This window comes from Neomonachus schauinslandi, chromosome 14 (genome assembly GCF_002201575.2).
Source record: "Neomonachus schauinslandi chromosome 14, ASM220157v2, whole genome shotgun sequence".
Taxonomy (NCBI): domain Eukaryota; kingdom Metazoa; phylum Chordata; class Mammalia; order Carnivora; family Phocidae; genus Neomonachus; species Neomonachus schauinslandi.
Window position 1 is genome coordinate 52,677,747 of NC_058416.1, and position 22,642 is coordinate 52,700,388.

The following is a 22,642-nucleotide window of genomic DNA, read 5'->3' on the forward strand; positions in this document are numbered from 1 at the left end:
TTCCCCCCACTCCCTCATCCCCCCACCCCCCCACCAAATAAATAAATAAATCTTTTAAAAAAAGTAACATCAGTCACTCTTTACAAATGCAAGATCAGAAATGAGTTGATAATCTTTAAATTTTGAGAAGGATATTTCTGCTGATGCAACTATTACTGCAGCTGTTAAGAAATTACATACTAAAAATATCATATAGTTTATACTATATAGATAAATTCTTATAAAGTTAACATTGGGTTAACTTTCTGATAAATTATTTCAAAATATAAATTTTAGTACTCTAGAGCTAATGATTCTTAAGGAACAAAATTTCTAAAAAAATTTGATTTCATATAGATCAGTTTCACATAAGTCTGAATTTAATTTTAAATGTAATTTTACATAATAATATTTTGATATTTTCTCTATCATGTTCTGTAACTTGTGGAGGTTATACAAGAAGCTGAAAATGATTTGTATATAATCCAAATGTCTGTTTATGCATTCTATCACTGTATCTTCAATTACAAGGAAAAATTAATTTTAAGATTATCTTATTAATAATTGCTTCATCCACAGTTTCATACGAAAATAGTGTTCTTTTTCATTGAACGCGACAATCTTTAAGCTTAATTTACATTTCTAAACCTCTGAATATTTGCTGTGCAGTGTTATAGCAGTTTTCAATACCAGGGATTCTCAAATCTTTGAAGAATTCCAACAACTGCTTCATATGCTTTACTGCAATGTCTATACACGTGATTTTATTTTGTAATATTTTACTGACAAAGTTTACTGCCTGGTTGCTGGTAGTTCCTGTCTGGATGCTCAGGTCAGTAAGTTAGCATTTGTGCAGATGCCATAGAAATGAGCTCTGGGGAAGGAGGGGTGGGCTGGCAAGCTCCGACTCTGTTTGGGCTGTAGGTTCCCATGCTGCCCCCCACTTGGAGCCCCTTCCCTTCCCTAGGGCCATGTTCACCATCCACAGTGCTTTTGCCATTACCGGCTTCGGTCTGGACCCAGATGCTCCAGACTGCCCCGGGTACCTGAAGTTCAGGCCAACTGCTTGGTGAGCATGCTGCTTTCTGCCCACCATGTCGAGGGGTCAGTGGCCATGCTCCATAGTCCCACTGGACTTCAGTGGACTTCCCTTAATTTTACTAAATAAAATTAACTTATAAAATGAATAGATAAGCAATTTGTAAAAATACATTTTTGTAATCCTTTCCACAGATTACTTGGTGATAAGAAATTATAACCTCCACAAATATATTATGAAAGTTCTGCTACTTTGATATATGTATAAAAACTCTTTCAACATCCAGTAGGTTATGCCTTCTAATGTCCAGATTCTGCCAGTTCTGATAAACAGGTCTGCAGTCTTATGGAAGCTCGTGCTCTGGTGCCAAGCCCCGTCTGCCACCTTCTGTGAATAAAACCGAAGTGAGAATTCATCATAAAGGCTTACCATTTCGGTACCACTGGATCTCTGGCTGGAAATGCTTAATTTCAGGAGTGATAACTACACGGCAGCCTAGACTCATTGTCTCGCCCTCTCTTCCAAAGGACACATCAAATTTGTCATCAAAGTGGATCTCAAACTTGGATGCATAACCATAAGGGGTCACGCCAACTGGGTACAACAAAAACAAACATCAGCAATTTGTTTTTTTCTTATCAAAGAGACACTAGCATTTTAATAAGCAGTCACAACAAACACTGATCAAATGAACTCTCTGGGCAAAAATTAAGTCTTATAAAGAAGTACAAAGCACATTCCCATATATTATGATGTGAAGTGGAAATTCTTGCTTCATTGGTCAGATAAGCTCAATATTTATTTTTATTATTGCAATGAATAGAATTTTAAGGGGCAGGCTTAATACCTCACATAGCACGTAAATGAATACCACATTTAGCTTAGACTTAAATATTTAGCACAATATATGCACTTTTTAGATTCCTAGTTCATTTAAAACTCAACTGCTGTACTCTCCAGACAAAGAGCCAGATCAATTACTCATAAAAATAGAGTTTTCCAACTTATTGGAGAAATTTATTGCTTCAGTGTCTTTAATGATCTGAGTGAGAGAAAAATATTATAAGAAATTTCAAACTGAGTTTATAATATTGTGACTTTAAAAAATATTTTTCTTAGAAATATCTTACTTATAGATTGAGTAAATACCTGCATCATAAACCCTCCTAGGTTTTATTTTCTCTTTTCTCAAGGGAAAGAGCTTGGGAAAATAATGACTCCATTAATGGGTTACCATGCCACGTACCTGAATTTGACATGTCTCTAATCCTTACAAAACCCCCACAGCACAGATATATTTTTCCTTCTCTTTCAGATGAGAATGGAGAAGTTCACAAAAATAATACACAGCTAATGTCCAGGTTTCAAAGGTATTATGTGTGAAATTGAAATTCAAACCCATAGCTGCCCGACTCTAAAATTTAGGCCCTCTCATATTTTATTTCTCCTCCTAACACCTCTTAGAATTAATTTGAAAATGCAAGCTAAAATTTACTGAGTTCAACTTGTGTCAAGTATTGTTCCCAGTGTTAAATATCTATTAACTCAAACCTCGTAATAGCTCTCTCGGGTAAGTTCCATTATCATCTCTCTGTTTTATAGATGAGGAAACAGAAGCATAGGGAGGCCGAATTAACTGCCCACAATGACCCTGTGGAGCCAGGACTGACACTGGCAGGCAACCAGTTAACCAGGCAACCGCTCTGGCAACCGCTAACCAGGAGTGAAACAACTCCTCTTTGAAGCACAGGTTCCACCTGCCCCACTTCTATAGGATGATGTCCAACTAAGATTGAAAGGGGAATAATTCAATCAGACCTTGCTGTTTGGGAAGCCCGGCTGGCTCCAAAGCTGCCTTAGGGAGTAGAGATAAGAGTTACAAAATAGTAAGGGTTAGGTTGGGGTTTGGCAAATCTGTCAGCCGGATCTGGACTGCCTCCTGCTTTGTACCATTAGAAATAATTTTTCAATTTTTTAATGGTTGAGATAGAATCAAAAGAAGAAGACTATTTTGTGACACAGGCAAAGTCATAGGAAATTCAAATTTCAATGTTCATAAATAAGGTTTTATTGGAACACAGCCATGCTCATTTATTTACCTACTGTCTATGGTGACTTTTGTGTTACAATGGTGGCATTGAGTAGTTGTGACAAAGACCATAGGGCCCACAAAGTCTAAAGTATTTACAATCCTAATGTATTTACAATTTACAAATTACAGTTAGTTTACAAATTATAATTACAGGAGTCCTTGGCAGAAAATGCCAACTCTTGTCTTAGAATGTGGTTTAGAGGGACACCTGGGTGGCTCAGTCAGCTAAGCATCTGACTCTTGATTTTGGCTCAGGTCACGGTCTTGGGGTCATGAGATCAAGCCCTGCCTCGGCTCGTGCTAGGTGTGGAGCCTGCTTCAGATTCTCTCTCTCGGGCACCTGAGTGGCTCAGTTGGTTAAGTGACTGCCTTCGGCTCAGGTTATGATCCTGGAGTCCCTGAATCGAGTCCCGCATCGGGCTCCCTGCTCGGCAGGGAGTCTGCTTCTCCCTCTGACCCTCCCCCGCCTCATGTGCTCTCTCTCTCAAATAAATAAATAAAATCTTAAAAAAAAAATGATTCTCTCTCTCCCTCTTCCTCTACTCCCCCACCCCACCAAAAAAAAATATATAGAATATGGTTTAGAGTTAGAAAGACCAACTTATAAGTCCCTACTCTACCATTATGTGTGGTTTTGTCTCATGATTTAACCTCTCTAAAACTATTTACTCATCTGCATAGTACAGATAAAAGACCCCTATTTTATAAGCTTTGGGAGAGCATTAAATGATCATTGCATATAACGAAATGTCTTAGTATGCTGTCTGGTACAACTGATCAATATATATTAACTATCAGAACAGAACCACGAGCAGGAAGCTTTATCTATGATATTTATCAGCATATTCCAAGCACCTAAACCAGTACCTAGCACATAGTAGATGTTCAAAAAATATTAGTTGAATAAATGAAAAAAGCCTCTGTTTTCTATGTTAGGAACAACTGTACTCAATTCAGGGACCAGTCAGAGGAGAATCTGAAAGATCAAGAAGTTAGAGAAGTAAGGGTGAGCTGGGTTTTTAGACCCTGGTTTGATGGAGAAGGGAGAAATGGGAGAAATATGGATGCTGATACGGCAGTGGGAATGAGCAGGATACATTCAGATGATTGTGAAATAAATGATTAATAAACCTGTCTTAGGGACAATGGGAGATAAGTCAGTTTCAGAATTTTCAACTATTCTATCTCAGTATAAATCAAATGATGGGAGAAAAACATGATTTGGGGTGTGTTCCTCCCTCACTCCTACGGATCATTCCTTCCCACCCGCCCATGAGATTGATACTAAAGATTAAAACTTGGAATATTAAAATTAGGAGCCATCCCACAAAATTGATGGAACAGGTCATCTACGGACATCAAACTAACCAGTTAGGTGAAAAACTGACCCATGAGAAAGTATCTTCCTCAAGCATTTTCAAAACTATCACTTATTTTTAATGTTTAGAAAGTAAGTTCAGGCTTGACTACCTTTTTCAGTCTGATCACTGTAAGCATTGAATTATCTGAACAACCATAAGGGTTTTACTTTTATTGCTTCCTATGAAAAGATGTTCTGATATAGGTGAAATTATTGAAGTTCACAAATTACCACAGATCAGAATATTTTTAATCATTTGTTATTAAAGAACATTTAGACAACATTTTATTTATTTATTTATTTATTTTCAGAGAGGGAGATGAGGAGGGGAAGAGGGAGAGAGAGAATCTTAAGCAGGCTCCATGCCCAGTGTGGAGTCCAACATGGGGCTTGATGTCACGACCCTGAGACTATGACCTGAACCGAAATCAAGAGTCGGATGCTTAACCGACTGAGTCACCCAAGAGCCCTTAGATTTCATTTTAAATTGCACTTCATAAATTAGTGTATTTATTTATTCATTCATTATCAAACACCTACTCTGTGTCAGGCATTGGGGTTTAGAGATAAAAGGTCCAGCTTTGCCTTCAAGTGGCTTGGAGCTCGGTGGGAGAAAAAGACACATAACAGTTAACAGCGTCCAGCGTGATGGATGCTGTGGTGGAGGTGCCGTGGTCTCACTGGGGACGCCTAACCCTGACTGGCTCGACTTGGGGGTGGCAGTGGGAGTCAGACATGAATTTCTCCAGGAGGTGATGCTGACCTGGATGCTCTGATACAGGACAGACTTGTGTGGGGGGCGGGTGTTGAGCATGGTTAAATCTCTCTGCCCAGGTTTGTGTAATGATCTTTTTCAGTTTAATATAAAAAGACTTAAAAACCCTTTCCATTTTTAGCCCATCATATCTGGGCTTTTATAAAACCAGAATGAAGCAGTTATATTCAGGAGAATAGTAACCAAAGAATCTAAAAAATAAAACCCAGAATAGATAGCTATTATATACATACTACCATATATTATAATAATCCTCTCTTTTATTTCAGCATTATAGAATGGCTTATTCTGATGTATTTTAAATAGAGATGACACTTAGCAAATATATTTTTAAACTTACAGCTGAGGGGCAGGGTGGAAACCCCAGCATGGAAGCGAGTCTCATCAAACTCTCCCTTATATCCTAGAAAAGAAAGCAGAAATGCATGTGAACTGCTGCCTGATTTATTTTTTATCAATGAGAATAAATTTTTAAAAATACACTTTGAATAAAACAAGTGCAGCAAACCTACTCTTTACCACGACTGAAGCATATGCTGAAAGCTCTCCTTTAACGTTCATCGCAGAGGCCCGGTACTGAGCAGTGTCTTCAAAATCACATCTGAAAGGACAGATGGAGATGAGTGACCATCGCTACAAGCTGTTCTTCTTTTTTTTTTTTTTTTTAAGATTTTATTTATTTATTTGAGAGAGAGAGAATGAGAGAGAGCCCATGAGGGGAGGAGGGGCAGAGGGAGAAGCAGACTCCCTGCCGAGCAGGGAGCCCGATGTGGGACTCGATCCCGGGACTCTAGGATCATGACCTGAGCTGAAGGCAGTCGCTTAACCAACTGAGCCACCCAGGCACCCCAAGCTGTTCTTCTATCAAGGATCTCTTTGCTAACATGGCACACTGCAAATCACTGGCCAGCACGTGGCTTGGGGGACTTTTGATGAAGCTGACTTGGATCCAGCTCCCTGTGGGATTTTATATAATGCAGGATACCTATTACAGTTTCAAGCCAGCAGCACAGTACGGGAGGAGGACACCTACAGCACTGTGACCCTAGCCCAGGTTCATTTAAAATGTCCAAAAAAACGCCATGTCAACAAACTGTTAAGCATATAAATTACAGCACGAACAGTATTATGATTAACTGGTCTAAAGTGGTATCAGGAGCAGAAAATGTCTGGCCATGCAGGTAACTTCCCAGAGCACCCCATGGGTACAACTTTCCTGCTGGCCCCCCTCGGGGAGAGTTTCAGTCTGGGGGCAACAGGGCGACAGAGAGGGAAAGACACAGCCTCCCCTGCAGGACTCCCGCAGGCTCCCCTGCAGGACTCCCGCAGGCTCCCTGAGCTACAAACCGGATCCAGGTCTGTCTAATGTGTGGTTCGGTGTTCTAGCTTCAAAGTGCAAATATGGTGTTTATCTCTCAACTCAACTAAGGTTCAGGTCACACTTGGAGTTTCAGCCCACAGCACAGCACAGCAGCGCCATTTAGAAGTTCCTACAAGTTATAATACAGAAATCGGGATAGGTTTAATAATGGAGTAAGAGAAAGAATGATCTCACAGAGATGAACAAGCTAAGATTTCAGAGCAGGTTGTTCTGTGTCTTATCACAACCAGTGTCTGTGTTCTTCGTTGACCTTCTGGATTTAGTGTCATTTGTAAAAACTAATTTCTCGTTGAAATTTTATGGACATCAACGGAACTCCAGGAAGGTCAATATGGTTGCCTTTCTCATAACTATTTAATCATAAAGCAACCACATAGCTCACTGCAGCCTCAGTAGAACCACCAACTGGCAGAACTGAAGTGACTTTAGGTCAAGGTCAGTGCTTGGACAATGTCCCAGGGCCCTAGGGTCCTGCTTGAAACCCAGTATCATGTGTGTCACCTGCTCTGATCAGAATGATGTAAATTTTACTTTGACATCTCAGCATGTCATGGTTTCATGTGAACTAAAAATGGTGGGACTTCTTCATCCACATAACCAGAATTGCATTCAAAACCATATTAGGAGATAGATTAAATGTTGGAGGACTTAGAAATTTTGATGTGGGTTTGGCTTTCAAATTTTGCTTTGGATTTTGCTTTAAAACATCCCCCTGTCCAGTCCTGCCTCCATCTGCAGGCTGAGAGGGTAGGTGCATAGTTTCCTACACTTCCTGGGGAGCTGAAGGAGAGAATTTATCCTGGTGCAGCTTACTTTCACTGCCACCCACCACAATCTCCATGGCCTTTGCTGATTCAAGGCAAAAAAGGATAACGCTGCTGATGATATCGATTTAGAATGGGGAAGGATAACTAAATATAAATGCCTATTTATGTAACTTATTTTCTCACTAATGTCTAAGAAAAACTCTCAAGTATATAAAAGGATAAGCTAAAAGGTACAAATTAATTTTTTTCTCATCATCACTAAATTCAAACGTAAGATCATTTTGTGACCATGGCGCATTTGGAAGAAAGGGGGACAGCGGTTGTGAACCACTGAGAACACCTCTCCAGGCAACTGTCAAGCGACACACATGGACCCTGACGTCCTCTTACGCATTGATCTCCAGAGTGTGCATTCCATAGCGACTCTCAATAATGTATTTTCCAGGGTTTGCATGGACATTGATTGGCACCTGGTTTTTATACCTGTGAGACAACGGAAACAAGGCAAAGTAAGTTGAAATGTAAATAGCTTTATGATTAAAAGCATACACACACGTGATTCTTGTTCATGAAGGAACACCCATAAACACAGCACTGAGGTTGCAGCAGCATCTGTTGAATGAATACAAATCTACAGCAGATTAAATAAAATGCACTATAAATACAATTAAACTTCTCGATGAGCGTGCTTTCCTCTCCTCTCTCATAAAAATTACATTGAAGAAGTTGACCATTCACAACAGTGTGGTGGAGTCTCATATACACAATGTTGAATGAAAAGAGCCAGACACAAAAGAGTACATAGCATAGGGGAACCTGGGTGGCTCAGTCAGTTAAGCATCTACCTTTGGCTCAGGTCATGATTTCGGGGTCCTGGGATTGAGCCCTGCGTCAGGCTCTCTGCTCAGCAGGGAGTCTGCTTCTCTCTCTCTTTCTCAAATAAATAAGTAAAAAAATCTTTAAAAAAAGAGTACATAGTATATTGATTGCTTTTATATAAAGTACAAAACCATATAAGACCAAATTACTGCTGTTAGAAGTCAAGAGAGTGATTTCCCTGGGGTGTAGACAGCAGATATGAAGGATGCATCTTGGGCGCTGATACTGTTTGGTTTCTTGTTTGGGTGCTGGTGACATGGGTGTGTGCAGTCTACAAAAACTCATCAAAGCTCTACATTTATATGTAATACATACTTTTTGTGTGTGTATATTATACTTCAATCAAAGACCTAAAGAAAAACTTGTCCATTGTTGACAAGACAGAAAGGAAGGCTTTGTGTTGGGGGTTTTATTGTTGGCTGTCTGTGTAGGATGAAAGCAAAACATTCTTCCTACTAACATTCTTGCATGTTGTTAAAAACAATGTCATTGTATCGAAAGCTCTTATATTTAAGTGTTTTGTTCTGTTAAAAGCAAGCAGGGCTCTCGGCTTGGAAGAACTTAAATATCAATCATGAAAGAAAAAGTCTGACAAATAAGAGTTGAGAGATTCCCTTTTTCTGACTGTCCTATTCCTGGTTAAGCCTCTCAGCCCTCAGAGGGTAGGCCCACATGGAGGGGCCCTTCCTGAGACACCATCTTCTGAGTCTGGAAGTGGCACCTTGATTATTCTTCACCACGTCCTCACGCCCTCAATAGCCAGTGACTATGGTGCCCAACCAGGCTTTTCTGCTGAAGCCATTTTCTGTCCAAAAGAAGAGCTAGATTTCACTTATTTTCCCTTCAGACACCCCACTTCATGTGCACAGATAACGTAAATAACACTAATAACCACAACTGAGACAGAGCATTTACTATGAGCCAAACAAGGTTCTAAGTGCTTTACACATAGATCAGAAAATTCAATTCTGGGGCACCGGCGTGGCTCAGTCGGTTAAGTGGCTGCCTTTGGCTCAGGTCAGGATCCTAGGGCCCTGGTATCAAGTCCCACATCAGGCTCCCCTGCAGGAGTCTGGTTCTCCCTATTCCTCTGTCCCTCCCTCTGCTTGTGCTCTCTCTCTCACTCTCTCTCTCTCTCAAATAAATATATAAAATCTTAAAAAAAAAAAAAAGAAGAAGAAAATTCAATTCTTAACAACAACTGCCTGAGATAGCCTATTTTTAACATCATTTTTCAGATAAAGAAACCAAGGCATGGAGAAGTTAAATAACTTGCCCCAGTTCACACAGCTAGAGAGCAGAGCTGGGATTTGAAACCAAGCATCCAGCTCGTGACAACATATGATGCTTCCATTTTCCAAATATACTCTGTTTAGCTGCATTTTATTTCTTCAGACTTCTGGAAACGGTTATAACAAGGTATGGGAGCAGGGAAAGTGGTGGAAAGGGAGAGAAAGAAAGGAACTAATCTTCAGTCAGTTCTTTCCTCTCCCCAGCTTACACACACACACCCTTTGTCCCTAAAACATATTCATTTTCTATACTTTTAAAAATGTGTCATTCTCTTTCTACACCTAGCAAAATCCCAGCTCATCCTTTGAGGTTCAGATCAAATTCCATTTCTTCAATAAACTCCTCCCTGAAATCCCACACGATATTAATTGTTCCTGCCTCTCTACACCAGTGTTACTTGGTTCAAGCTGCAAGACAGAACATTCACCAGATTATGGTTGGATATGTGTCTCTTCTATTAAGCTGTCATTGCCTTGGTGACGGGGCTTGTGTCTGATCCATTTTTACTTCTATTCCCACTCTCAAGGAAGGATGAGTCATGGGCAAATATTAGGCACTCAGTGTTTGTTAAGTTGGCTTGAACAGAATTATTGTGTAACAATAGATTAATTGTGGCTTCATAATGTTTGGCTGAAGGAACAGAGTTCTGACAAACACACACTTCATGATATGGCTAATTTAAAATAAGCACATGCCAAGAAAGTAAACTGAGGCTCTTTGTGTCTCGGTTCCCTCTGATGTGAAATGAGAGGGTTGCACTGGCTGGAGGATCACAGCTGCGTGGCAGGTGGGGAGGCACAACCTTCTACCCCACCCACGGCAGAAGGGCGAGCCATTCCCTGCCAGCCCCAGAGTGTCCTCGGCCGGCTGTCTCACCAGAGCTCCAGGCAGACAGGGCTATTTGACCACAGACGGCCTAGAAAAAGAAATCTGCTAGGTGCTCCTAATTTCAAACATTCCTTGTATTGATGAACGACAGGGTAGAACAAGTTAAGCAGCATGTTCCTCAGAAGAAATTGGTCTCAGTAATTTCACACTTGACTCAAAAGCTCCCTCTTGCTTGTGCATGAGCTGGGGTGCATGAGCTGGGGTGTCTTCAGTAGTTCTTTTTAGCATAAGGAGAGAAATGTGACACCGAAGGCTATGGCAAGTCGTACCTGAGCAACCAATTTAGTGACACTCAGTTTGGCTTCTGACCAAAAATGTTGTTCATATCTCCATAAACTTTGAGTTAAAACAGTATCTTGTAGCTGCCACGGGTTGCCTCACCTTCCTTGCTTTTCAGTACTACCCCACTGAGCACCTTAATGCCTTCCCCCAGCTAAATACCCAGGACTTTTCTAATGTGACCACCTGGCATAAGAAGTTGGTTTAAAATGTACATGCACACGATACACAACACTTTGAGGACCTTCGACTCTTTCCTCTGGAACTCCGGATGGCAGTTTAAGAAAAGCCTGTTGTAAAGCAGCACGCAAGGATTGAGTTAAGAAGCAATTCTCTTCTCTTCTTTGAGAACTTCACCTAGTCATTCAGGTTTGGGGTCACTGTGAGACTGCCTATCTTCCACTATGAGATTTTTGGCCTGCTCTGTATATTCTTCAGAGCTTGTTATTTCTGGAAAGTGAAATTCCAAACAGGCTAGTCAGAGGCTAATTTTGGAGAGTAACCTACACTTTGGGATTATTTGTCAAAAGGCTTCTGAAATTCTTTTTTTTTTCCTAAGATTTATTTATTTTAGAGAGAGAGAGTGCATGAGTAGAGGAGGAGCGGGGGTGGGGGGACGCAGACTCTGCTGAGTGGGGAGCCCTATGACTACATGGGCTCCTGAGATCATGACCTGAGCCAAATCCAAGAGTTGGAGTCTTAACTGACTGTGACACCCAGGTGCCCCAAGGCTTCTGAAATTCTTGTGACTATTCAGATGTACACCATTTTCCTTACCACTTTCACATAGAGTTTATGAACTACTTATTAGTTAATGAGCTTTCATTATACTCTAAGTATTTGTAGGATAATATTCTTCCTTTATGTATGTAAAACACAGACTTCATTCCCCCAAATAAATGTCTGAATCTTGGGCTGACTTGGTAACAAGGGGTTATAGTGAAAGCTCTTTGGCAGCGTACAGCATGGCCAAGCAAAAAGGTTCATTCCGATTTTTTTCTATCAACAAATAATGCATGCCAAAATGATCTTTAACATGCTGAATCTCACCACAAACTGTGATTACTTAGAATCCAACTTTGTATTTTTAATAAATAGCTATTACCCACTTTAAAAACCAGTTGGTTGAGAGAGATCTACCCCATTAGATTAGACTTTGGACTTAAGTAAATAAGAAAAATCTAAAATCTAAAATAAAACCCCAAACCCTTATGTTGGATAATTATAAATTATAAATAATTTTAATTTTAAACTATTTTAAATGTAGGTTGTTTTCCAAAGATAATACAGTAGTAATTAAAGCTAACTTTAAATAACATCGTGAATAACTCTAATCTTGTAAATAAATTCAATGTATGATTTTATTATGGAATTTATAAATTCTCATAATTTGCAAAAACAGAATAAGACTTTTCCAAATCTCCAGACTCTTTCTGAAATACATTTCTTATACTATTTTATTCTGAGGTTTTGAACTATTATCATGCCTAATGACAAATTTCTTTAAGTGTCTATTTGGCAATAACTTTAGGGGCAACGTGAAGAATTCCAAACAAGTATTTTAAGTGTCCCACTGCTTGACAGTCTAGCCTAGTATTCACAGATAGATCCAAAAACATGGGTGTCAAGTAAATGAATGAACTGCTACTCACTAACACCAACACATTGCTCACAGTGAGTTTGCATGAATCTCCCCACAGACTACAATCCAGATTTTCATTGACAAAATTGATCTAGACTTTGGACTGGAAATCCAATTAAATCTGGCTCTTTTTTTAAAAAGTATAAAATTAACTCAATTCCTTCCTTTCTTAAAAGAGAACTTTTCTCTTTTCCCCTATTTCATATACTTTAAAAAAATCTGAATAGGCAATACATTTATATGGTCCAAGAACCAGAAAGTATAAAGGTACACAGGGAACAGTCTCCTTCAAACGTGTCTGTCTTCCACCCAGCTCATTCCCACAGCTAGCTGTTCTCCTTGGGTTCTTACAAATCCTTCCAGAGTTTCTTTATGCAAGTAAAACAAATACAAATGTAATTTTTTTCCTCCTCTTTTAAACCAATATGTAGCCTATTATACAAGTTATTATATAAATACAGCCTATTAAATTAAGTAAAACAACTTTGGCATTTTTCACCATATATACACGCTTCCTTTTGTGTTGACAAAGCCCTCCTTCAGGATGGCCAGCTTCACTGTGGTGGTGCAGAAGCATCCTTGCAACTAACTTTTCTACTGGACCCAATGCCTAAACAGGTTTCCGTCTGCTCTCAAAGTGACTTGGGAATAGGACAGTGCCCCTTGGCATCTCTGCACCTGGCCCTGATGAGTGGTATGTGCTCCTATCATTTAGTGCTTTCTCGGTAACCTCTAGGTTCCATTTAGACAGACTTGGTCATTACATGGGATTGGCCAAAGAGCAGCTGCTGCCTGTTCATATCATTTGTTAGACCTCAGGGACTTCCATGTCCCGAGGGTGCTTAGTGGAAACTTGGAACTTAACCCTCTTTGGAAAGGGCTCTAAGGGAAACAGGCCCCAGGCACACATGCCCTAGAAAAAGCATGGCTAAGGACCTAACAGCTACAAGGCATGCCGATAGCATCGTCACAAACTTGGTCCCATGATTCACCTCCTTCTATTCAGGAAGGCCATTCCCAATTATTTCTTTCATACTTGTCCTCAGTGTTAGGCCCAGAAAGCTACAGCTGAGTAACAAAAAGACATAAATGCCTGCAAAGTAATCACCAACAACCTTGGTTTGTGCTTGGGTTGTGGGTCTCCTGCTCGTTGAGGGGATGAATGCTTATTGAAGACTGGGTACTCTGTACCAGTGTTACAAAGTAAGTTAGAGCTTCATTTAACGATTATTTTTTAAAAGGCAGCATACCCAGGAAGGTACACTGATCCCACACACAGTTTACTCCCAGGGGTGGATTTACCTGGAGGCCAATGGATCTTCCAGTCTCTCACCAACATGTGTCTCCTCAAGGCTCACTGCCTAATTTATATTATTAACATTCTTTTTTGTAAAGAGTGACCCTGAATTGTATGAGCTTCATGCCCCACAAAACCTGGATCTGACCTTGTTTACCGCCATAGCCAATTTTCAGTTATCTGCTAGCTGTCTAAATTTAAGCTTTATCCAAGGGCAAACCTTGCTCTCTGAAGTATGGTTCGCTATTTTCTTAGTGGTCCACTAGTTCTTCTGTTTTCATATTGACTTTCCATTTGGCTTGCAAGGCAACAGGATTTTCTGTGAAATGCTCTGATCGCTCCCTAGGGGGAGAATTTTATAAAGAATGGAGTTGTCTCCTCCAAGCACTAAAGGATATGCAGGAACTTGAGAAGACTTGTTACAGTAAATGAATAGCTTCCCAATCATTCCTGAGACAAATCTTGTGTCTATATCTTCATTTTTGTTTAAAATGAGCCCCTGGGATATAGACTCATTGTTAAGAAAAAAAAAATATTTCAAAGCCAGATGTGAAAGATTTAGGGAGCCAACCATACTATTTCTTAGCTCCATTAGTGAGAATAACTGAAAATTGACAGAATTTCTATTTTTCAATTTAACTAGGATTCAAAGAGTTGCCAATTTAGTCATTTCATATTTTTGTGGGGGAGTTTTCATATTTTTTGCTTGTTTTTAAATCACTCCTTTTCCAGCCAACAAAACATTATGCAGGAATTTAATCTCTGACAGAGTTTGAGCTCTTCCTTCGTGAAAACACATCACTCTGGGGGCGCCTGGGTGGCTCAGTCGTTGAGCGTCTGCCTTTGGCTCAGGTCATGATCCCAGAGTCCTGGGATCGAGCCCCGCATCGGGCTCCCTGCTCTGTGGGAAGCCTGCTTCTCCCTCTCCCACTCCCCCTGCTTGTGTTCCCTCTCCCGCTGTCTCTGTCAAATAAAATCTTTAAAAAAAAAAAAAAAAAAACACATCACTCTGGCTCAGTAACACCATCAGTGGTACATGACGTGGTTGTATTGTGTAATAGCAGCTATGTATTTAACAAAATAAACAAGTGCTTAAGAGATTAGTATTTATCTCCTAGAAATTCTTTTGTATCCTTTTGAAAATCATCTTTAACTCTAATTTTTAAAAAGCAGGAAAAAAAAGAATATTGCGCAATAAATAAATCTACTTGATTAGGATTCCAATTATTTGTTTATCAGGAGTACATTTTAATTCATAAGAGGAATTTCTTACTGACCAAAGAATTATTAGAGCTGAAAATTTGTTATTCTTCACACATTTCAATTGGAAAGTTTAGATTTTTTTTATGAGGTGGGAAGTAATCAGTTTCTTAGAGGAAATAGCCCTTTAACGGGCCAAACAAAGTATGTAAGTCCATAGTCGCAGAGAAAGGTGGGGCTAAGACTGATTGATCCCTAGCTTCATTTGGTATACCTTTATACTTTAAAGCTTGTAAACTGACTTTTTTAAAACTTCATTTTCATTGAAATATGTTCCTTGTCAGTTAGCTCCATTAGTCCTAGGCAGGTGTCTAACCAACAGAAATAACGGCCTTAAGAAAGGAGGAGTCAGGCCCTCTGCAGGTGGCAATGACATTCTGTGTGGCATTTATACTGCAACATAGGGTGCATTTACCACCACTCCTGAGGATAAAAAAACAGCATGCAAAATACCTGTGTCAAGGAATTAAACAGAAAACATCTTTTTAGGTTGGCTCCATCGTTTTCATACTTTTGCTGTCTGTGGCAGGTATTCATGACATATAACAGGAAAGTCTGGAGTTTAGGGATCATCAAGTCATTGACAATTGCAATGAGAAAGAGAAAATGGGTTCTTATTCTTTATGGAAAGAAAATTTCTTAAGACCCCGTATTGAGTAATATCTTCCATCTGGGTCCCTCTTCTGTTTGGCTCTAGAAAGCATGTTGAGATCTCAGCTCATGTGAGGAGTAGAGATGAAGCCCTCTGGGTTATGATTATCTTTTAAAAGAGCATTGCTTCTGGTCACAAAATAATACCTATACTGTATGGGAGCAAATTTCTATTTACATTTTATGGCCTATAGCAGTTGTAGCCATATATTTTCTTTGTATGTAAGTATGTTGACTATATTTTAATACTTTATGCAATAAAGTCCCCTTTTATAACAGGATTATGAAGTATCATAATATATCGTAATGTACATGAGACTGTTCTTTCTTCTCATTCATAAAATATTCATCCTGGTATCCTTTCCTCACTATTTAAAAAATCTGTACAAACTTGTAGGTACTTTCATTGACTCCTGCATATTCACAATGCTGAATATTTTCACTGGAGGTAAAATTAGTTTTGTGTAATAGATTCTATGAGTAATTTTCATACAGATAACATACCATGTGACACGAGGTTCTGGCCAGCCTGATACAGAACAATGTAATTTTACGTTTTCTTTCTCCCAAACAGTGTGGGAACGAGGTTTAATGACAAATTCAGGAGCATGGAGAAGATGATCTTCATTCAACTTTCTGTGAAATGCCTCAGTTTCTTCTAACTATAAAAAAATATATGAAAATATTATGAAATCAAAGTAACCTGTGCTGCTAAAATAACAATAAAAACCCAAATTATCATTTTTCCACTTGGAGGCTTACTTTTCTATTTAGACCAAAGGCCTTCTCTTTTTCCCCGTCTTTAAAAAAGATTTTATTTATTTATTTATTTATTTATTTATTTATTTATTTATTTATTTTAGCAAGGGGAGGGGGAGGAGCAGAAGGGGAAGGAGAGGGACAAGCAGACTCTGTGCTGAGTATGGAACCCCACGTCAGGCTCCACTCAGGGCTCCTCCCAGGGCTCAATCCCAGGACCCTGAGATCATGACCTGAGCTGAAATCAAGAGTCAGATGCTTAACCAGCTATACCATCCAGGTGCCCCTCTTTTCCCCTTTTAAAAAGATACATTTAATTTTTAACATTCTAAGCCTCAGCAACATATTTTACTTTCCCCTAAGGTGGATTTCTTAAGGTTCTTTAGAACCATAATTTCTGTAGAACCTAAAATTTCATGGAGTTTGAAACTACTAAGTCTGTCTTTCTTTGACCCATACATTTTGATGTCTTTCTCCTTGTTTTCTTTAGTTTTGTTTCTCCAGAAGACTATATATTTCTTCATTCAAAACAAATAAATCTATATGTACACACACATACAATGTTACATGCATTTCTGCATTTGTAAATTACATTAAATTGTCTTTTCTTACTGTTTTTTTCAGCGACAGCCGTTCTGCCTTCTCTCGAATTGTTACTTTCCTTGACTTCTTCTCAAAAGCTTCCTCCTGGTGAAGAGTGGACGTAGACTGTTTGGATACTGAGGACTGTTTGGATACAGCAGACTGTTTGGATATAGCTGACTGTTTGGATACAGCGGACTGTTTGGATGCCGTGATTCCTTCTTCACTAGCAAGAAGATTCCTCTGGGCTATATAAGCAGCAGCTTCCTTAATTCTTTCTTCTTCCGTATCTGTACTTCCACTGACATGCACTTGGCTAAAATATAATAAGAGCAAAACATGGCTACTGTGAAGGGCAGTGATAGGATTGCCTAATTTTTACTAAGTTCAAAGTATCAGAACTTAGACATTGTGTATCATGCCCAAAGAAAACCTGACAAAGAAAAACCTGGTAAATCAGGAGCTAACTCTTCACATACAGAAGTGATCATCACCTTAACCCATAATGGTAACAACAATAATAATACCTACTATGGCCATGGTGTTGACAAGTGCTTCTTTACATACATTATCTCATTTTAAGCCTGCAATAATCCTAGGTAAACTCTATCATTTCTATTTTAGACACATGGTAACAAGGCTCAGAGAAATTAGATAACTTGCTTAAGGTCATTTCATTGGTTTCTTTAGGGTATTTAAATAGGATAGAGTCTATAATAAAAGATTAAGTTATGACTTTCCTTCCAGAAAAGATGACATTATAAAATGAGATATTGTTTCTGTGCCTGTGATTCCGATATGGGACTATGTGCTTGATCTGGATTCTATAACTCACCTGATATAATGCATTGCCCAGAGCTGTTGCACCTATAAATAAATTCTAAATTTACATGAGATCCTTATGCCTACTGGGTTTCTTTAAAGGTTATTTGTGTGTGTGTGTGTGTAAACATATTTAACGACATTCTTTATTTATGCTTGCACATAGCCCTGATAAGGGAAAAAAATGACCAAAATTTAATTTGAAGGGGTGATATTTATAAAAGTGACTTGTTTTTATTCATAACTAATGATGATGGCAAGTGAGTGGTAACATCCAAAAGTGCTGTGCCTAATGTAGTAGTTTATTATAGAAATTGTGCTATAATTTATTAATGTTAAAAACATGTAGATTATTTTTAATCTCCTTCAATACCTTTGTGGTCAAGCCCAACAGTGAGGAAGTATAATGATTATATTGAAGATTTTCTTGAAATTGAGTCTCCTTAGACCTCTGAAGGCTGAATTTTACCTTTGATTTTCTTATAAGAATAATGATTTCCAAATTTAAGCAAATACTGCCATTATGTTTATAAGTTTCTGGTACTAGAATCTGTGTAGTTTGCTGAAAAAGAGGGCTCAATATTTGCCCAAGTTTGAAATTTCTCATGGACTTTTACTAAAACATCTGGTAGACAAGATTAGTCTACTTTGTTTCTTACTACACTCAGTGAGTAAAGTTTAATTTCTTTTTCCTTATCTCTATCTCTCCAAACATTAATAAGGTAGTCATTACTAAGTAAGTGAGTAATACATCCACTATAATTTAGAGAAAAGGGAAGATGGAAGATTTTCAGTTTAGTGTCTTGAAATAATTATCTCTAATTTCTTTTTAATGAGATAGGAAGTGAATGAATTAATAAGTGAATACAAGACAAACTGTCATGAGAATCTGCTTGGAATTCCACATAGAGGTAAATATATAATAGATTTGAAATGATCTTTGTAAAATGATTTGATATATATAATAATACATTTTATTCAATGCTAGTCTTGCCCTGAGTTGAGACAATTCTTAAATAAGAGAACTTTAAGTTTAAGCTCACATTACCTCTAATGTGACATAGCTCTAGAGGTCAGAATGAAGTCCTGGTCTCCTTACCTTTTCCATGACAAATAAGCTGAACTTCAGGAAGACTGTATATTTCACGTGAGATCTCAAATACACTTAAAAAATATTTTGACCCAGGACAGCAGGAATATTTTTCTTTAAGTAAATATAAGTGTATGTCAGTGATAACCCTTTTATAATCTGGGTACAAAAGCAAGAATATGCTAATATGCTGACAAAACTATACAGCTACAAATTTAAGATGAATTTCACACCTCCCCAATACTCTATCTCAACTCAAAAACCTGCTGGTGACACAAAGTTAACTCAATTTATCTGAGTACAAGAAGTGAAAATTTCAAGTGCCATCCAGAAGAAACGGTATTTCCCAGAAATACACTATAATCACAGAGTGCAGTGTTATGTTGCATTGGCCAATCCCGGCAGACTCAGCTCTTCCATTGCCAGCCATGTAACTTTCAGCAAGTCATTGAGTCTTAATTTCCTTGTCCATAAATTGGTATACTAATACATCTCTAGAGCTGTATAGAGGACTTAGCAAGATAGTTTACATAAAGCATCTAGTAAGATTCTCAGAAAACAATCGGTACTCAACAAAGGTTCATTTTTCCCCCATCTTCTTCTTAGATTGTTAATACTGTCAACACCATTACGAAGTGTTATTTTCAACATAGTAGTAGAATATAAGAGATGGATCCATATTTTAAAAAGGAAAAAAGGAGAACTAGAAATAAAACCAACTGAAAGCAAGAAGCCTCATTTCATGTGGTAAAGAGATGGAGAGGTATGCCATGTAGGTTAATGCTAAGTTAATGTGCTTTTTAAATATATATATTTTTTAAAAGAGTGAGCTGGGAACAAAGCAGAAAATAAAATACTTTACTCCTCTAGCCTAGCCATCGCCTATAAAGAATGTCAGTGTATATTAAACTAACTGTGGAGAGGCTAAGTCTGGGTAAGCATACTTAGCAAAATATGCATATTTCAATGGAAAGTTCACTTAAAAAAAATCAGAGATATCAAAGAGAAAGCTAAAAATAGCATATTATTTACCCCCTCACCTTCCTAACTATAATCAGAGCAATTATGACATTAGCTTCTGAAACAATTCCAGAAGAAACTATCAGAGAAGAATGAGAAGAAAAACACAGGGCAACAGAGGTAGGTCACCAACGATGACAACCACGTCATTGCCTCCTGAATTTCCTGATGGCATTTGCCCTGAGAGGAAGCCCTCATTTTGAGTATCACCTCAGCTCTGTGGATAGTTCTCCATTCAAAGGAAAATAAACAGGGAAGGCTCTGAAGGTTCCCATTAAATCTTAATTTGGTGTCTCAAATAGGTTTCAAGATTCCTCTAGATATTATAATCATTCCAAAAAAGTTTATATTTTTTTAAAAAGATCACATACACATATTTACCTTAATACAGAAATTTGGCATTAATGGACTTGTAATTTCATGATTATTTTGTTTGAAGTTTGCCTCAAGATAAATAGTAATCTTTTTCACATTAAACAAATACAGGCAAATAGGCAGGCATTCAAATTATGATGCCATTCTTTTACTTAGTCTATGTTATCTAAGATTTTTTTTCTTCCTAATGAAAAATAATTAAAACCATACTGGCAACCACAATAGCTTCCCTCTGCCTAAATATAACATCGGATTTTTTTTTTAGTTCATCCAATATTTTATGGTTTTGAACCTTTCTTTCTACTCTAGTGACTATCTATAGTGTCCAATCACTAGCATCCAATGCTCTCCTTCTTAATTTCAGTCAGTTACATAATTAGAACTAAGTTCCTGATCCTTCTCTTTTGTCTTGTAGCCATCCTAGGTGATGGCCGATTTTCACAATGAACATGTCTCCCTCAGTGCAGAGTTCCAAGGTTCCTCAGACCTTTCTCAATCATCACATAGTTAAGTGTTCAATAAATGTCAGAGGCAATTATTATTATTACCTGACAACATTTACTCTTCACTTTCTAATATTTAAGGCCAGGAAGACAATGCATACATACCGTCCTGAGAAAATGGGCACTATATAGTCACTTGGCAGGTTTTCCTTCTCCTCCCCAGAGAGAAGGCTCTTCTTGGCTCTCTTTGCTTGGGGGCTCAACTTCGATGAATAATCTTCTAACATCAGACTGGAATCTGTAAGTCTGAAACAAAACCTCTAACATTAGGTAATAACCAAAAATTGCATTGAAAATATTCAAAAATGCTTATACAGGGAAGTTTTAACTAGGGGGAGGTTTCACAGAATCTTAGATTTCTAATGTTATAATATCTTTTATCTTTAGAACTAAAGAGGAGTGAGAAAGACCTCATACAATGCACTCTATATAGACACAAGAAAAAAATAGGTCTATGGTAATTTCATAGCTTTGTCCACCCCCGCCCGAAAGTTTCAAGGGAAAACAGCAGTGTTTTTGTGATAGTTCCAAATACCCCTTGCTGTTAAGTTAATGTTCAAAATTTAGGAAGTCTATAAAAATGGTTTTGTCCAAATCTTTTCATGGGATTGATAAAATATAAAATGTTCTGGATAGGGAGCCCTTCTCCACCAAACCATTTTGATGCAGGACCCCTAGGTTCAACTCTGAGGCCTTTATGTAGTATAGACAGACTCCTCTCTTAGAAGAAACACTGAGTTCATCAAACAAGAGTTAATATATTTTGTGTGAACACATAGTGTTAAGTAATTCAGAGAGTTACAGGGGTGTGATAAAGAACCCTTCGGTCAGTTCTGTTGTACACAAAAATCCACCCATGCACATTTGTGCAAATGTGCATTTGGAGGTAGACAGTGTTCTAAATAAACAAAAAAATGTATTAGCATGGCAGAAAACATGAAAGCAGAGATTGCACCTACAGAAAAGGATTGATAAAATCAAAAGTACAATCCGTCTTAATCTTCGTAGTTCTTGAATGAAATGAAATGCATTTTCATTCAAATATATACAAGTGGGCATAAATTTCAGGAGCTCATGGACTCTCTCAAATTAATCCATGGACTCATGTTAAAATCCCCTGGTCTACACTGTAATGAAAGACATTCACAATAGGGAACTCTACCAGAACTCTGTACTATCCTTGTAATTTGAAATGATTCTAAAATAAAACAGTATTAAAAAGTCCCCTTGTCTAGAGAAAATTTGGGAAGAAAGTGAAGCATGTGTGTGATATGGCATGGGAAGAGCAAGCTGCCCAGCTGAGACAGAAAAACTTTCCAAACCATCCAAACCTGACCATTTCTCAATCTTTAAGAAGCATTAGGAAAAGCAGAGATGACCTAAATCAAAAGCAGAAGACAGGCCAAACACATATATAGTGCAAAAGGAACACATAATAATGCAAGTAAATCTATCCTCTGCTAAACAAGTAGCACAGAACTGTAGGGCTTCTAGAAAGTACAGGGGGGTGCAGTCGTTCTGGGCCTGGGGGTATAGGATGGACTACTGCCTTTGATCCCCAGAACACAGTGGCCAACTTCTTCCTCTCCCGCTAACTAGCTCCTTCCCTAGGGTGAATATCTAGGTCCTAGTGTATGATCAGCATTGAAATTAAAGGTTAGAACCTTCAATTTAAGCTTGAGGATTGGTTACCAATTGGAAGGCTGAGTGAAATTTGTTCCTGGCTGCCTGTTCCAGGCAGCAGCAAAATGACTGCGTTCTATATCCCCAGCAGATTACAAAGTACAGGCTGTGCTAATACACGTCTAAGTTTAAAGTGGTATTTTCCTTCAAGCCCTCTTTAATTCATTACCATGCAAAATAAAATTAATTTTGGAGTTTAAGAGTTTCTTTTTTTTCCTATTTATAG

General features: G+C 38.3%; 1 protein-coding gene across 1 annotated transcript in view; it reads right to left on the reverse strand.

Annotated features, from left to right (window-relative positions):
* The window catches only part of MYOM1 (myomesin 1), a 151,454-nt gene that overhangs the window by 89,031 nt on the left and 39,781 nt on the right, over positions 1-22,642 (reverse strand). Inside the window, exons 3-9 of the mRNA XM_021686222.1 lie at positions 20,839-20,979; positions 16,954-17,239; positions 16,087-16,244; positions 7,784-7,876; positions 5,758-5,846; positions 5,586-5,648; positions 1,448-1,612 (exon numbers count right to left, since the gene is read on the reverse strand). Coding sequence (XP_021541897.1) covers positions 1,448-1,612; positions 5,586-5,648; positions 5,758-5,846; positions 7,784-7,876; positions 16,087-16,244; positions 16,954-17,239; positions 20,839-20,979 — 995 coding nt within the window. The remainder of the gene's footprint in view (positions 1-1,447; positions 1,613-5,585; positions 5,649-5,757; positions 5,847-7,783; positions 7,877-16,086; positions 16,245-16,953; positions 17,240-20,838; positions 20,980-22,642) is intronic.